Source organism: Morone saxatilis, unplaced genomic scaffold, assembly GCF_004916995.1.
Source record: "Morone saxatilis isolate NCDOM2014 unplaced genomic scaffold, NCSU_SB_2.0 Contig12, whole genome shotgun sequence".
Lineage (NCBI taxonomy): Eukaryota > Metazoa > Chordata > Actinopteri > Moronidae > Morone > Morone saxatilis.
The window spans coordinates 22,267,084-22,284,301 of record NW_023339674.1 but is presented as its reverse complement, the minus strand read 5'-3'; the positions used below and the strand labels follow the sequence as shown (position 1 = coordinate 22,284,301).

General features: G+C 42.9%; 3 protein-coding genes across 4 annotated transcripts in view; 1 reads left to right on the top strand and 2 right to left on the bottom strand.

Moving 5' to 3' along the window:
• tubgcp5 (tubulin, gamma complex associated protein 5) overlaps positions 1–4,360 on the bottom strand; it is a 10,193-nt gene extending 5,833 nt beyond the window's left edge. Inside the window, exons 1-10 of the mRNA XM_035653371.1 lie at positions 3,628–4,360; positions 3,482–3,535; positions 2,961–3,069; positions 2,711–2,807; positions 2,543–2,622; positions 2,047–2,182; positions 1,779–1,896; positions 1,428–1,517; positions 1,123–1,216; positions 775–1,027 (exon numbers count right to left, since the gene is read on the bottom strand). Coding sequence (XP_035509264.1) covers positions 775–1,027; positions 1,123–1,216; positions 1,428–1,517; positions 1,779–1,896; positions 2,047–2,182; positions 2,543–2,622; positions 2,711–2,807; positions 2,961–3,069; positions 3,482–3,535; positions 3,628–3,761 — 1,165 coding nt within the window. The 5' untranslated portion in view covers positions 3,762–4,360. The remainder of the gene's footprint in view (positions 1–774; positions 1,028–1,122; positions 1,217–1,427; positions 1,518–1,778; positions 1,897–2,046; positions 2,183–2,542; positions 2,623–2,710; positions 2,808–2,960; positions 3,070–3,481; positions 3,536–3,627) is intronic.
• A 57-nt stretch (positions 4,361–4,417) lies between these two features.
• chst7 (carbohydrate (N-acetylglucosamine 6-O) sulfotransferase 7) lies at positions 4,418–8,201 on the top strand. The gene is made up of 2 exons (XM_035653372.1): positions 4,418–5,834; positions 7,207–8,201. The coding sequence occupies exon 1, from the start codon at positions 4,552–4,554 to the stop codon at positions 5,803–5,805; it is 1,254 nt and encodes a 417-aa protein (XP_035509265.1). The 5' UTR covers positions 4,418–4,551; the 3' UTR covers positions 5,806–5,834; positions 7,207–8,201.
• A 3,565-nt stretch (positions 8,202–11,766) lies between these two features.
• slc9a7 (solute carrier family 9 member 7) overlaps positions 11,767–17,218 on the bottom strand; it is a 20,501-nt gene continuing 15,049 nt past the window's right edge. For both annotated transcript variants that reach the window (XM_035653294.1, XM_035653293.1), the window contains 3 exons: positions 16,750–16,832; positions 15,393–15,498; positions 11,767–13,161 (listed from right to left, as the gene is read on the bottom strand). In XM_035653294.1, coding sequence (XP_035509187.1) covers positions 12,898–13,161; positions 15,393–15,498; positions 16,750–16,832 — 453 coding nt within the window. In that variant the 3' untranslated portion in view covers positions 11,767–12,897. The remainder of the gene's footprint in view (positions 13,162–15,392; positions 15,499–16,749; positions 16,833–17,218) is intronic.

Below are 17,218 nucleotides of genomic sequence, written 5' to 3'. Positions count from 1 at the left end.
GTATGAATCTGAATCTGAATCTGGATTCCAAAAACTACTTATACTACACACTTCATGTTGATAGGTATCTGTAGGCTGCAGCTAGCTAACACGACATATAGAATTTTAGAATACGGCAGCAAGTGTGAGTGATGATGCAATCCGAAAAGACACAAAGTTAGCTCTTGCTGGTACTGAGAAGTGGGAATGTAAAAATAAATAAGACAGTTAAACAGGAAGACGAATATGTAAAGATTCAAATCAGTGAGATGGAAAATGAATTGTGACATCAATCGTGGTATTAAGGTGCAAAGACTTGAGTTTCACTTTTACAAAGTAACGGAAATATGCATTGTTTGCACAGCTGACACCTACCTACCTTAAAAATAAAAAAGGATTCTATAAATTGATAAAGAAAATATATTTTGTAGATTTTTGTCTAAGAAATAAAAGATTCATTTAGTTATAATTTGTCTTCAATCTCATTTATCTGAGAAAATTGTAATGTGAAACCAGTGTTACGAATTTTATTAAATCAGGAATTTAGTGTCTTGTTACATCCTGTCTGCTGCAGGGCACAAACCTCCCTCATTCTGAATTACTGCACTATTCCTATTCCTATTAAGAGCTACACAGCTAACACACAGTATAATTGTGCAAAAAGCTAACAGTCTAAGTCACCGTGTCACAGACTGTTTCATCTAGTTATGCCAGTGTTTTCTTATGTTAGTATTGCAGGGTAATGTAGAGTTCCCCATTGATTTCAAACCCCTAAACATTGCAACTTGCACTTGCCATTGCATATGAGCTCTCTCTCAATTGTGGTCAGCTCCTCTTTGAAGCTGGTAAAGTACTTGTTGAGTGCCCACACAAAGGCCTGGTAGGTCCTGAAGGGAGGCTCGGAGCCCTTCTTGGAGCTGTAGGAGGAACTGGAGCCTGGTGGGCAAGGCTCCGAGCTGTACCCCGTCACCTCGTCTATGAACCTCTGGAGCCTGAACACCGCCTGCCCGTACACAGCGATATGCTCCAGCACAGAGCGCAGACAGTTCTGCAGCACAGGGAGAGAAAAGACTGTTTCCTACAGTGGACAGAATACACATTTATTAAGATATAATAGAAGCACATTTCAGATTTTAAACTTACACTTGTCAGATGAGTCACCACAACGTTGTTCCTTACGGACACTTTTCCATCATGGTGCTGGAATATAAAGTGTTTCTTCACCCCAGAGAGAAGCCTGCAACATAGCAGTCACACATCTCAACTTAATGATCACACTTAATGTTAATGAGCCTGTAAATGAAAATAAAAATTTCTCTTAAATCCAAAAAGGATTCAGTTGTCTATGAGATAATGAAAGATACAACTTGTGAGAAAGTAGGAGATTAACTTCTTTGTAAGTTTGTACAATGGGCACAGTCACACACCAAATCATCATTACATCTTACCACAATGTCTCCCGTATTACTTGGGTCTCTGTGACAAAGGCCTTTTCTTCGGGTAGATACAATGGATCAGTGTTATACAAGTGCTGATCCCTGAGAAGACAGACACTGGGGGTAAGAATCTTTAATCATTTCAAATCACAAATACCCCAAAGTCTATTTTAAAATAGTCCGCTGATACACAGGCAAAATGTCTCGACTGGTATCAAATTATTTTGGTCCAATGCTATTCTTACTGGTTTGTTTAGCTCTTCTGTGATATCAAAAACACTGTTGTAAGTGTTAACCCTAAAAAAGTGAATCAGTGCATCCATACTATCATCTAAAGTCCTACACAACATTTCAGAGTCTTACCACACGTTGAGCAAATTGGAGTGTAAATGCAAGCTGTGAGGAAAACGAGGAGCATGAGCCACCCAGTATGGCGTCACTACATGCTGTTCGAGCCAGGCCCGGGCATCAGGCTCCCCCACTGCAAGCACACAAAGGGGGATTATTGTCATTTTAGAAAAGGGCTTCTGTGTGCATTGGTCCTATCTCAGTTTCACATTACGAAAATAGTAAAGGCTTCCATTATCTGTTTTCCATTATAACATCATTTTCCTGTGTGATCTGTTCACACCTGTCCATGTAACTGGGACTGTCTTGTTGTTGTTGTCCTGGTCTTCCTGGGGCGTTCTGTCCAACTGGATCCCAGAGTCCTCCCTGCTGATTGGCTGCTGGCTGTCATCGTCCTCGCTCTCCTCCTCAGACCACTCCTAAAAGCCAATCGATACGGTTTTATTTCTGCTGGATTGGTAACTTTACTGCAGCTTTACAGCTCCTACACAACCATGGGGCACCCATACAGGTGTGTCAGTACTACTGGCTAACAGGACCTCTTCTCAGGAATGTGGGGCCATGTATAGACTGGGATCTCCCTCACTCTGCAGTTAATATTGTTACAGCTTTGTGACGCTTATTAGTACAGGAGGTTTTGTGATCTCAGCATAGCTATATTCAAAACCTAAGAGGTGCCGCTGAAGACATCTGAGATGGTTTACAGGGAACTTGATTCACTTGCAGGTATTGTGGTCATTCATATCAATAAAGGGTGAGTTTGGCTATGATTTACTCACAGGGGTATCTGGGTATGGTCCCATGTTTATGTCTTCACCCTCCATCAGATATCTAGCCCAGTCGAAGTTGTCCTCTTCTTCTGCAGATGCAGGATTAAGCAATAATGATTAACATGGACATGTAAACTTTCACAAGTAAAACTGAAAATGTGTAAAGTGTCAACTCACCGGCCTCCTTTACCCTGGGTCTCTCTGTAAAGTCTGTGTTTGAAGGGGACCCCGATAAGAAGAGCAGCAGTGACAGTAAACTGTAGTGTACATCAGTCTGCAAAAAACAATTGAACTGTATTGTATTCTGTATGTATTGTTAAAATGATATGGCTGAAGGAAAAGGTAACTACAGCAGGTCTGTCTTGAGGGCAGTGTAAGGTCACAGACCCTCACTCCACTAAGTAGTGAATTTTCTGTCAGCCCATACCTTTGCTCCATCTGTATTAGGTAAAGGTGAGTTCAGGAACTCTTCAGTCAGCCTCGTCCAGCTTTCTGCTTTACTCAAGTCTGAGTGGACCATGAGCTTTTCATAGATTCTGGAAAACACGGCAGATTATGAACATATGACAGTGACATGCAAAAGACCTAAACAGAAATGGGAAAAACACAATCTTCCTCATGGCAAAATCAATCAGATCAATGCGCTTGGGAAAGGCTTTTTTAGTATTTCTTGAAAATGGAAGATCCAGGGCTAGATTTGGTTATTGATAATAGTTATTGGACACTTCTTCTCCTCTGAAAACAACCACCATGTAAAGCTCTTGGCGAATACATATGTTGAGATATGAATATAAGATGTTGATCATATGCAGGACCTTGGCAGTAGCTTAAAAATGGGTTCACTTGTTTGTTTCAACACAACATAACCCAGGTAACGTTAGCTCGCTGTGTTTCTCTAACTGTCCAGTACAGAAGTAAAAGACCAGCTAGCACCACAGACTCACTCACCCATTTATACTGCGCTGGACTTTATGGCTGTCCACGTCCAAGTACCGATGAAACCTGTCAAGAAACGAGACTATTACTAGCATCACTGATTGCGGCTAATGCTAACGTTTGTTTACATGTTCCCATCCTGTCAATGGCTAACTCACTTGAAGTTCGACCAGGCAAATTTCAGTGCCAGCTGGAAGTTCTGGTCCTCCTCGTCCTCGACCCCGCTGATACATCTTATCAGCTTCTTCGTTTCTCTCTCCGTCTCCTTTTCGAAGGTGCTCCAGTGTGTCATGTTGATGCTGCACTGAACTAACCAACGTTACAAGCGTCCACATGTAACGATAGTTAGCTGTCAGGCAGACAGACCTGCTGCTGGCCTGGTGACTCTGCAAGCTAAAGAGCTAGCACGAACAAGAACACGTTAGCTTGATAATGCCATTTACTGCACAGGCTCGACAGCTTCAGCTACTTCATTGATTCCTTCGGTACCGCGCAGAGTTCGCCTCTGACAACAAACGATGTAAAGTGCGCATGCGCAAACCCTAACTGCAGTAAATAGTATTGTTGTATTTGTCTTTTCTTTTATATGTAAAAGCTCGTGTTTAAAGCTGCACAGTGAAAACATTCAACGTCTCGAGATACGAATACACTGCCGACGAAATACACAATTCAAATGGAGCCTACATTTCCCATAATCCCTTGCGTCCATCCCGGTTACGGTTGGTGGTAGCCGTTGGAACCTCTTCTCTACAAGGCTCTTTGAGATTAACGGCCGCCATTCTACATGTTGTTATTGATGAGGCTTTCTCAAAGATACTAACATTTTGTAACGGGTCTAACGCAATTATTTCACCTACCGACTGCAGAAAAGAAGCAGAAATAATCCGGTATTTCGTCTTTAAAGGGGCGTGGTTAACCCCCCCCTCACATACACACACACAGACACACACAGACACACACACACACACAGAGACACTCCTTCCCCTCGCACACACATAACTTTACAGTAGCTCCCACAGAGCCACAGAGCGCCGCGACCCTCCGGAGAAAGAAGCTAGCCAGCCCCCTCCCGGCGAGAGGAAATGAAGAGGAGGCTACATAAAAAATACTTGGTTTTGATCCTGGCATATTCAGGTTTACTTCTGCTAATCCCGTACGTGTTAGATTACCGAGATAAATCCGTTCAACACGCCAGACATGGACTGCAGCAACAGCCCAGATGCCCAGATTTGGCGCTGCTGTGGGATAACGGTTACAAACTTAACGGCAGCGAGGAGACGGAGCCGGCCGTCAACCGGAGCCAGTCTCGGATACACATCTACCTACATGCCACCTGGAGGACTGGCTCCTCGTTTTTGGGGGAGTTGTTCAACCAGCACCCCGATGTTTTCTACCTGTACGAGCCAATGTGGCACATATGGCAGGCTCTGTATCCGGGGGATGCGGCCAGTCTCCAGGGCGCAGTGCGGGACATGATGAACGCCTTGTACCGCTGCGACTTCTCCGTCCTCAAACTTTACGCCGGCTCGCAAAACATCACCACTTCGTTCATATTCGGCTGGAAAATGAACAAGGTGATATGCTCCGAGCCGCTATGCGATGCGCACAAGCGTCATGAAATTGGGCTGGTGAAAGAGGACCAGTGCGCAAAGTGCCCGAAGCGGGACATTAGGGACCTGGAAAGGGAGTGTAGAAAGTACCCGGTGATGGTGATCAAAGGAGTGCGCGTCTTGGACCTGAGCACGCTGGTTCCTTTGATGAAAGACCCTGCGATAAACCTCCAGATCATTCAGCTCTTCAGAGACCCGAGGGCCGTGCACAACTCCCGCCTGAAGTCCAAACAGGCCCTGGTGAAGGAGAGCATCCAGGTGCTGAGGAGTAAGAAGCAGGCCGACAAGTACAAGCGGCTGCTGGTGCCGAGCAGCAAGGTGAACCGGGCCGAGAGCTACGTCTCCAGCGCCATGGAGCTCATCTGTGACAACTGGCTCAGTGACATGATGCTGGTGATGAATGCGCCTCCCTGGGTGAGGAGGAACTACCTCCGCATCCGCTACGAGGACCTGGTCCTGCACCCCATGGAGGAGCTCCAGAGGCTGTACCGCTTCTCCAACCTCTCCTCCTTCCCGGCTCTGGAGAAGTTTGCCCTGAACATGACGCACGGTCAGGGGTATTCCTCAGACAGGCCGTTCCTGATCTCATCCAGAGACGCAAAAGAGGCTATATATGCCTGGAGGGAGAGACTCAACGTTGAGCAGATCAATCAGGTGGAGGCCTACTGCAGCGAGGTCATGAGGCAGCTGGGGTATCAGAAGAACAGCGTGGACAAGACAACATGAGGATGTGCCCTGAGGAATCAAGGGTCAAGGTATGGTGAGATCACACAAAGGGTTTTAATTCAAGAGCGAATGAGGGCTGAAGTCAGCAGAGTGAAACTAAAGACAGAGGCGGTGAATGCCCTCCTCACTGTTTTTACCTGCAGGAAGTTTGAGGTTTGACAACAACAGCCTTGGTGCTGCTGCTGTGCTCTGTGGCTGATCCTTGACCTGTGACCTCCTTCTGACTGAGGCAAATTGAAAACAGAGAGTCCATATGGGGGTCAGGAGAGAGCCAGGCAGCAGGGTTTGATTGGATCCATTAAAAAGCCCCCCACCCTCCACAACATGATGTGTTTAGCTTGTTACTTTGATGTTTGATCTTCATTTTGTGACGTCCTAATGAGTTAGGAAGCCTCCAGCAGACAGCTACACAAGTGTGATGAGGAAAGAAACACATGCTGTACATTTTTAATAGTATTAAATAAGAGTATTTTTATGTCATAAAAGTTGTCTAGAGGGGGCCTTTCATTTTATTTTAATTGCATCAAGGAAATTTACAACAACTGGTTGTACAACATAAAAGTTTTCAGTTCCTTCAAGCTACACATAGATGAAGAAAATTAAATGTATAGAATAATAATGATTAAAATAAATCAACCTACTGTTATTTATATACATATACACCCAGGACTTTGCCTGTCTTTAATGAAACCCACCTGTTGAATGAGTTTTAATTGCTCTCATATTAACTGTTAACTAGGTATATCAAAGTGGACTCTGCTCTTCTTTTGTAGATAGCACTCAACCTATTAATATGTCAACGGCTGGCTGCTGCTTTTTGCGCACAGAGCTTTCCCTTTTAGTTTTCTTACTAGTTAATGAATCACGTGTTAGATTAAGGTTAACGCAGACACACTAACAGATTTTTACAGCTATCAGAGCGAGACAGTCCCACAAATATTCCTCCCTCCTTGATGACTAACTGATCTGATGTCTGATAGAGGCCTCATTGTTTTCTCCCTGGCAATGCTGGGTCCTCTCATGGATAGCGGGGGGCTGGCAGCGGGTCGTTGGGCCTCAGACTCTGCTGTCAAGAAGGGGATCATTGTGTACGGCTGTCCGTGACGGGGAAGCTCTCCCAGGGTTACCACCGGCCTGTCGCCGCCAGCTCTCACAAGCAGACCCTTTAGAGCTCGGGCCGCCTGCAAGCCGCCAGCATGGAGCAGAAACAGGGTGGAGGCAGCGGGTGTCCCTTATGGCACTGCCTCCACCCTGACCACGGATAAAGCTACGGCTGGAGGTCTTGAACATGGACATGATTAACTCCGTTGAACGTGTTTATGGTCCTTTTGCTCTGTGTCTCTTTCAGTGTGAGGCTGTGTCGTAACTTAAAGGCTTCAGCTATTTTCTGTTCTCTTCCAGGGACCTGGTGTTCGAGGCTGAGGGCAAAAGGTGGAATAACAAAACAAGCAGCTGGAATGTGGTCCACTGGGAGCTCGCAAGCCGGGTCGATGAACTGGAGAAAATCCAAGTGGAAAGAGCAGCCAATCACAGACAGATGAATTTGAAACGAGGAGAAGGCAGCTTATTTGTACAGTGTTACCTTTACAACACTAGCAGGGACTATGCAGATAGAGGGGATGTGGGAGCGGACTTAAACAAGAAGAGAGAGATTTGATGCTGGTTTGTGCTCCTGTTACACTGGCCTGCCTCTATCCTTCTGTCCTTTTAGCAGCACTAATCCCTCCACAAATCCCCTGCAGGCGAGAGCCATAAAAAGCCAGAGATGGGTCCTTCTTGCGAGATAACTGCCAGGATCCGGTGTGGCAGCGTCAGGCTCGCTCTCACCTGCGCCACTTATCTGTCCAGCCTATGACTAAGCGAGGCAGTAATCTCAAGCATTACTGATACTTAACTGAAGTTTTCTCACTAACAATGCCCATGAAGAGCTGTGAAAGAAGAAACTACAGTGTTTTCTGGAAAAGAGGCCTGACTGAGGAACTATTGTTTCGCCCCCAGCCCCTCAGGAATCCAGACAGCTGCAGCCACCCCACTGACAAAACACTCACATGGGTGTGAAATTTTCTAATATCCCATGGACGTGTCTTGGAGAGCTGCCTCTGTGCTCTGCCAATGAACTTTTTAGCAAGTTTTCACAAGCACAACAGACGGTACTTATTCATACTGTGCGCCATTCTTACTGTTTTTAGTTTTTGTCTAAAAAAGTGTAAAATGCTGTGACACCCCTCTGGTTGAGGATGTGTTTAGGAGGAGTAAGAAGTTTACCAGCATCCATGTGTTCAACTTTAGAAGTTGGTTCTGTAATGATTGTTGTGGGTTAAATGCCTGAAGAAGTTCTCTTTTCAAAGAAAGAAATAACTTGACTATTTAAACTGACTTCAATAAAGAGTTAGTAAAAACTAGAGAAGCATCTTCTTAAGAATGAATTCTCCATTGATTCTGAAAGGAATGACTTTTGGATGACTTCATAATCACATGAAAACTAATTAATCGTAGAGGTCTAGTGTGACATTCAGGTGGATCTACGGGCAGAAACAGAATCTATTCATGGGTATGTTTTCATTACTGTATTAATCCACAGAGGGAGCGGGTCCTCTTCTACAGTATGTTTCTACAGTAGCCCACAACAAACAAACCAAACACTGGTTTGGGGCCTTCCACGCTTTTTTTTTTCGTGAGTTTTGTAGTCACCACAGACACTCTACACAGTTACCAGGCTGAGCTGTATTCAGTTGGTTGCTATCTGCAACTTCACCACTAGATCCCACCCAATTCTACCTTTACTACTGGCTGACTTAAAGATCCAGTGGTAGTGAATGGGGGCTTGAAAACACACCTGCATTCAGCTTTAATGCATTACAGTAAACTTAAACTGTATATGGCATCATAACGTGCTTACTCACAGTACTCTAGTGTGTGTGTGTGTTAGCGAGTATTTAGATATTTGAATGGAGAATTCTAAATACATTGAGACCACATGGACCTCCATAGATTATACTGTACTATGTAAATCCTAATTAATCACAAACTGTCATCATAATTAGCTTATGTGCTGTTGATCTGATCAGGCCTCCGTAGACTTAAATGCAATTATATAACCAGTAATAACTCACAAACCGTATTTCAGCCTCATGACCACATGTAGTTTCAATGATCCAAATGAACACAACTGGGTGGCTCATTATTTGACGATTTTTATTAACATGTTGACATGCAAACCATGGAAGGTAGAACCAGGCAGCCAGTTGCTACTAGAAACAACAGGTGCACATAATGACAATTGAGCTACATCTCATATTTCCCAGGTACAGAGAGCATGTAAATATAGCCAGCAAGACAACTGACAGCACAACAGTCTGGAGATATAGTGCACATGAAGGTTATATAAGAGTCCTGTGAGTGTCCTTTGCTTGAGGTAAAGTGCCAAACTCTGCTCATATATTTGCCTGCAGCCACCAGTTATCCATGAAGTACTCCCACATCTCGAAGAAAAACTCCAGTCAGTCTGTCCTGGACATGTCGACAAATGTGAGTTCTTGTTCAGTCTTTTTTCTGCACTCGTGTTTGTACATCAGGAATTTGAAATTCTCAACAGACATGATCAAAAATCACAGTTTTGCACAATCCAGAGATAACATCTGCTGTAAGTTATACTGTTAAAGGTGTATCTGGAGGCTGTGTAACCTTTTCATATCAGAAGAGATTGTGAAATGGTTTGGTTAGACAAAATGGCGAATTTGATTATTTTTAATGTCCTAGATACAGACAAGCTTCGCTACCATCAGACTGTGAAAGGAGATGTTAGACAGAGCACGGCTTCACATTACTTCTCACTCCAGCTAGAATTTAAATGACCCACAGTGCATACAGCTTGGCAACAGCTTACATAACTAGATTCATTTCCTCCTGGAGGTTCTCAGTTCTCTATAAAACTTGTGCCAGGCTTCTTCCTCACGTGAAAGCCTCAAATTAAACCTACACAATCGAGCCTTTCACACCTGCCCTTGTGTACTCATACATAAATGCAGCAGCAAAACAAAAGGCAACACGTGCTGTGTGGTGAATTTAAAACGGGGAGCGGTTCAGATGTCTAGACGTGGTAAAGGAAACACAAAATGTGTTAGAAAAACCTCCTCCTTCTCCCCCAGAGACAGTTGTTGTTCCACCAGTGTAAAGGGCCTGTGTGCTGCTCTGTAAGCCCAGCAAAGTCTGCCATTTAAATTGCTATTTACATTTATTGGATAAGAGCTAAATATCACATCTTAAGGGGGAAAAAAATATGCAAATGACCCAATATTTCCTCTAATAATCATGCTGCATAGGAGAAATTCCCAAAGGTTCACTACAAACTGCGAGGAAATGTGGTTAGAAAGTCACCAGAGTAATTGATGCGCTATAAATAATATATTTCTATAGTTCACATCGAGAGATGCAAATCAACCTGTAGGGAAACAATATGGTTCAGTTGTCTGTTGTAGAAAGTGTCAGCTAACAGATTAATGCCACAAGTGAAATCCTGAGCCCTAAGTCACTGTCTCGTGTCAATGATTTGCATGTTGGAGATCAGTATTAATAGTATTAAGTATTAAACTATCTCATTTCAAACCTCTCAGGGCAGCTGGGAGGAACTGGGCCACAGGTGAAAGGATGTCAGTGTTCTGTATACTGTAAGCTATATTTGCTGTCCCACCTGCTATACACAAAGAAATCTATCTAATGCTGAGACAAAATGCATTCATTTAGTACCAAAACAGAAACTGCAGGAGGTTCACTTTATTTTATTGTGAAGAACTTTAAAGAGAACATGTGTTCCCATTTATTATCGATACACTTGAGTTTCAGGACAATGGGTGCTCAGGTTTCTTGTAATCAGCTCAAAACTTAGGGAAGTGTCTAAATTACCATTGTGTGTGTGTGTAGTGACGGTCAAATGTTTATGTGAAGTGTTGTAGCTGCACAATGTTTACAGCAGTAATTTACAACATTTAGGGAAATAAGCCAAGTACCTTTCTGGCAGCTGGATGAGAAGTCCACTCTCGTATCTGTGCAGTAAATATGAATATATGATTATGATATCCATAATCCCATCCAAAAGACGGTCAAAAGCTTTGCATCATATTCTACTGATGTGATTTCTTCCAACATGAACAGAGCAAAACAAATGATGAGTTTATGTCTGTTAGTATGACAGTTAACAGCGTTAGCAACTAAGGTTAAGGAAAAACAGGAGATTTACATAAATGACCGTTGATTGTAGATTTATGAGACCAGCTCACCTCATCGTTCTGTTTCAGTGCTAACTAATTCAACAGGCATTTGAGGCTAACATGTGGGAGCCAGAGACATTATTTCTTTAAGAGTATAAACACTGTCGATGCAGGTAGAAGATGTGCAAGCATTCCTTCATTCACCTCTGGTCACTGTTATCAATGGCTCTTCTTGATTTGAGATTTTTAGTTCAACATTGTCAGGCAAATCTTATTAATGGTAGAGTCTGAAGAACTACTTTGCAGTCTTTCTTATGCGGTGCTGCACTGCTGCTGCTGCTGCATGGACTCAATGAAACATATGCACACATGCTATCATACCACTTACTAAATTTAGCTTAAACATAGAGCTGAAACGATTAGTCAATCATAAGTTTTATTAATCATATTAATCAACAATGTAATTTTTTCACTGGTTCCAGCTTCTCCAATGTAATGATTCACTGCTGTTATTCCTTATACATATATTATATTAGTTATTACTGAATATTAGACTACTGATTGGATAAAGCAAGCAATTACCTTGGGCTCTAAGACTGGGGGGATTTTTTACTATGTTATGACATTTTATAGACTAAACAGCTAATTGAGAAAATCATCAGCAGGTTAATTGAAAATAATTGTCAGTTGCAGTCTAACATCAAAAGATGCATCTGATAATCTGAAGTATTTTTAAAATCAGCAAGACAATATAGAGTTTTTGAAAAGTATTCCAAATTATAATAAAGGCTTGCCCTTTATTTTGTAGTGTTGTATTGTTTATTAACCATGTTCGAGTGTACATCTTATGCCAGTTTTTAAAGTTTTGGGAAATTAGCATTATCTCATAAGAAACAATATAATTTGCATTAAGACACTTTTGTCCCTTAATCATGTTATTGTTGTGAAAACCAGCCCAGTACTGTGAGAAGGATCCAGACCAGCTCAAAGACAAGATACACAGGTACTATTTGTAACGGTCACAGGATGTAATGCGCTGATAGAAGCAGCCCCACTAAAGTGGAACAAAGCTCAGCCTTGTAGCTATTTACATGCTCACATTCTTCACCCCTTTCACTTCACCCATGACACTCTGTGGTGGCTGAGAGGGCAACTCATTCACTGTCCCTCTCTGTGCTCCTCACATGTCACAGTCTCCCCCACACAGATGCTTTTGTGTGAAACAAAGGACATCCTCACACTCATACCAAACACTGGTCTATTACAGCTTCAGATGGTACACACTTAACCAGAGAACACTTTTTCTTTATAAACTATTGAAAGTGTAGGTGAGTGTGTGGCCTTAATTCAGCATCTGGATGGGGTGTGCTTCCAAAAAAGCCACTTCTCACATTTTCTAAGTGGTCACTGGTGTGATGTGAAGACAAACAGGTCAGATCACATGATGCCAGAGAGGGCTGCAAGGCAATTTTTCTACTTCTTTTCCAATCCAGCTGAACATACACAGGGTCACATGTTCAAAAGTGCAGACTGAATCTCACATGAGGATTTTTTTGACCTCATATCCTGCATAAAAGGTTTCCCTCCACTTTATGCAAAGGAAACAATCAGTAAAACTGAATCACAGTATAAGAGCAAGGGAAGTTAATCTCTTAAAGAATAAACTCCAGCTCTGTAATGAGGATGAAATGCTCCTTGAGCTTTGCTCCCGGGCCGGGAGGGAGCTCAGAGTCACTCTGAACCCTCCCCTCTTGTCTACTACCACGTCTCCACTCTCTGAAGGACTGGACACTCTGCCCGCGGGATGTGGAGAGAGTTGAGGGTGAGGTGGTCTTGGGGGTCAGGTCAGGGCGGTTTGACAGTGTAGGCAAAAGGAAGGGGAGGGTCAGACGTGATCCTCGATGGGGAAAACCAGCCGCGTGCCGCGACTCAGCAGCTCCTGCTCGCGGGAGTCCAGCTCACGCTCCAGCGCCTCCTCTGAGGTGCTGCCGCTCCTTTTGCCATTCGCACTCCAACCCGACCCTCCGGCTGCATCCCCCCCACCGCCGGACGCCCCATTGGCTGTGATGGCAGTGTCACCGAACATGAAGGTCAGGTCGCCGTCGCTGTGGAGGAGGTCAGAGTCGTGGTCCCTCAGCTGCTCGTGGTTCTGAAAACACATCCGCAGTGGAACATGAGGGGAGGGATGGAGAACATGGGGGTGACACGCACAGATGTAGGACACACAGAATGAGTACATGTGGTGTAAACAGACAATAACAGTGCAAGGATCATAAGGGACACTATGGATTTACAGAACAAAGGGAGGAGGAGACTTTCACTTAGTGTCCTGTGCTGCAGCAACTGCATTAAAGTGACATAACAAAAAAAAAAACCCACAGGAAACCACAGGCTGCACAATTACATGCAAGCCAACCCCACAGTGAACAAATAAGTGACAGCTGTGAAATGGACTTGTTAGAAAAGACAACTCAATTTAAAAGCACACATTGCATTGTGGGTAAGTAATAGATGGCTGTAAAACTGTTGCATGAGGTTCTCACAGCTCTAATTGACTGGCTGACAATCAATAGTCGGCCCATGTCCCCGGGGAGAACAGGATGAGTTAATGTCAGGTCAGCAGGGATTACTCAGATGAAGGGATCAAAAAAGAGAGAGATTACATAACCGCTTCCCTCCAGCAATTATTTGGGAGGGGAAATGGGGAAAAAACTCCAAATAAATCCATCAGGCATTGTATGTAGTTAAAAGGGTAGGGCTAGTTTCTAATTAAAAGAGTGACACAACTGTTGGAAGTGAAAATAATCACATTTAGATTCATTATAAATGAATGTCAAGAAGCCAGCGTCAAAGAAATAAAGACAAGGGGAGGAAAGTAGAATATAGACAATGATGGCATGTCTGAGAAAATAAGCTTTTAAAAGCTATTTTAAGGATGTCTGGTAATATTCTATATTGTTTCTTATTGTAAACAAATTCCTAAAAAACACCAACAGCTTTTGAGCCACAGCTCTGACTCTTATACTGGGTGACATGATTCTTCATCACATATGAAGGTGGGCGCTGTACATTTTCTAATTTTGAGCTGTTTCCACATTTTCTTTCCTGCTGCCATCAAAGAGCTCCAGATATGTATTCATCCACAGCTAAAAATAGTCCAAATGCACTAATTACTCCTGTTTGAGTAACTTTTGCTGAAAATTAAATAATATACTATGCTTAAAAAAGTGCCCTTTTAAAGAGAAATTCAAATTTCCCCTTTTTGTGCAGCCTTTTATTCCCTCCCCATTTCATAACACCCATAACCAAAGAGGAACCAAGCAAGGAGCTTTATTTAATACGGTCTCTCACCCCCTTGGCATCCCAGAGGCCTGTACGGTCCTGATTATATGAACAACCACCTAAATTCATGGCTCGCCTGGCTGGCAGCCTTGCACTGGAAAACCAACAGCAACAAACGAGCAGAGGAAAACATTTGTGGATGCAGAGCTTAAGACAGAACTAAACATTTAGACACTTTAGTTTAGTTTGATAAAAGACATTTTATGACTATTTTGCAGTCAAGGAATTTAAATTTTGTAACCCGACAGTGAGGGGCTCTTTGGGTCACTGAGAAGGGAGAGTATAATAGCCAAAAGCCTCCACCTGGAAGTATTTCACATGAAATGAAAAGGAGAATTTGCCAGATTAAATCCAAGTGTGACGGTTCGGTCAATGGGTATTTCTCTGTTTAAAATATTGGAGCGCAGAACAGTGATCATCATTGAGGTGGTGCTGAAAAGGGCCTTTTGTGCCCTTTGAATGCAAAAAGGCTTCTTGACTGTCCATTTTCTATGTGCTTTGTTTGTTTACTGGCAGGCACTGAGAATACTTTGACAGTATTACAATTCTCCTGAGAGAAAAACCTTCAGTATTCACAGAGAGGCTTCCTGAGGCACTGTGCACAGGTCTGAACCACTGACAGTATGGTCTGAACATAGAAAAAGGAACAGAAAACCACCACCTTTTAGTGATTTCACAGAATGCTTTGGTTATAGCTCATTTCAAAAGTATTTTTATATTTATAAATGTATATTTATATATACATTTATCTTCAAATTGTGGTTGTCTTTTCAACATAGATTAGCCTAGCACATAGCATACCTATCTAAAAACAGGAAAGGAGAAAGTTGACCGAGCCTTGCTCAACTGTTATTGTAAGTAAGAAAGCTAATATGTGTATTTCTCAAAATGTCCAACTATTCCTTTAAATCCTCTTACTGGACAACATGCAGTGAAAAGAGCTTCTACTGTTTCTACAGCATGCATTTCTCACAGATCACTGGTCATGTAGTAGTGTTACTGAGTATTTACTGTTGTTCTGTGCACGTGGACACTCACCTCGTATGCCTGGGGGCTGGTCAGACAGCTCGCCAGTGGTCCACAGTAGGCGGGCAGAGTGGAGGTGAGAGGTGGGCCACTGTGTGTCAGAATGGGCTTAAGGTAACTGGGCAGTTATTAAGGAAAACGACCCGAAGAGCTCAATAATTATATTATTATTACAATGGGCAAAGGCTGGTTGAATGGAGGATAGTAATATTGTTCATATCCAATATCTGTACAATTTTCTAATATCTCACCTGTCATAAAGCTGTAACTAATGCCTTTCTTTGGGGTTAATACATCATTTATGAATTATAGATCACTTATAAGAACAACTGTTGGGTTGCCAGGTTTTTAGCTAGCTTGGCATGAGGCTTCACACTTGCTTTTTCTGCATCTGCATAAATTAATTTATAAAAAAGTAGAAGAACTCAACTATCTGCTCAAACTAAATTTGCAGAAGCTAATTCAAATATAAAACATTTAAACTGCTCTGATAAAAACAGGCCTTGCAGGCAGTCATTTCCTAAGTTCTCTTCCAGCAGTAACTCACCATAAAAACATTAAAAATGATAAATTATGGCTCAATAACATTAAGGCTGTCTGCCAGCAGGAGTCTGTATGTGACTCTGAGGGTAAAGTAATTCTGTGAGGCTCGGCTGCAGTGCAGCAGAGAGTCAACCAGCCGGTTCCTCTGCCTTTTTTTTTAATTAGTCAAGCTGTATTGCTCTGTAGGAAAAAGTTCCTTGTTCCTTGGTCTGGTCACCACTCCCTTTAGGGAGGGAGGCAGCCCTGACAGAACAGAACATGTATGTTTGAACAGAAATCAAACTCAGCAGTCCATTGCACAGTCCTCTACACCAGAAATAAATAAAATCACTAAACTCTCCACACCAAAGCCCTGCGTCATGTGTGTTTACTTCAGCCTCCGCAGTGTTGGGACATGAAAGAAATCCACCCTGCTCGCCTCAGCTGCGTCTAGCACGTGTCACCAGGGAGAAAGTCTCCGCTGTACAACACAGCTGCCCCGCTCAAAAGCAGCTACACAATCAGCCACCTGGGGAGGCAGTTGTTGAGCAGAGAGGGAAGGAGGAAGGACATGGGAGGATGACCTGCTAAACACATTTTCTTTCCTCTGTTTTTGCAGCCAGTCTGACTCAGGGACAGCAAACATTTATGGATTCATCCAATAAAGGCAGCAATTATGAATGTGACTTTGATGGCTTATACAGGGTACAAAGGGAAAATAATCCCTGGAAAACCATCCTGACTGGATATGAGACCTGATATTATCAGAAAGACCTGCACTAGTTCAAACAATGACTTTGTGTCCTGAAAGCTAATGGTTCTGTAAAGCCGGGCACAGAAAGGATACTTGTGATCAAAGGTGTACCACAGTCTGAAGAGCCACGCACTCTCCTGTTTGGTTTTACTTTGTCCTTCAGCCTGAGGTCCATCCTGGAGAAACACATGGAAATATCAAGATATGCAGTGAAAAAAGATCTGGATCCAACATGTTGTTAAAACAACCCTGGTAATTCTCACCCAGCTATAATCAAACTCTGAGGAGGAGAAGTACCAGCATGCAGATTCATGGACGTAAGTCTTATTTTATGTGTTTCATTCCCCAGGTTACAGGTGATATTGTATTTCATACTGTGCTCCACAATGTTTCCTCACTTCCACCATTGTTATACAGGGATGTATAATGACTGAATGCAGTCTATAAGTATATAATGAAAGTGCTCGCTCGTGGTACTGTGCTGACGATACAAGTATAGACAGTTTGTATTTATGATGTGGCAACAAATTTCCTGAAAAAGGACAATAAAGAATCTATCTAT

Bases quoted from the DNA above. Each gene is read 5' to 3' on its own strand.
- chst7 (XM_035653372.1), top strand. From the start codon at position 4,552: ATGAAGAGGAGGCTACATAAAAAATACTTGGTTTTGATCCTGGCATAT.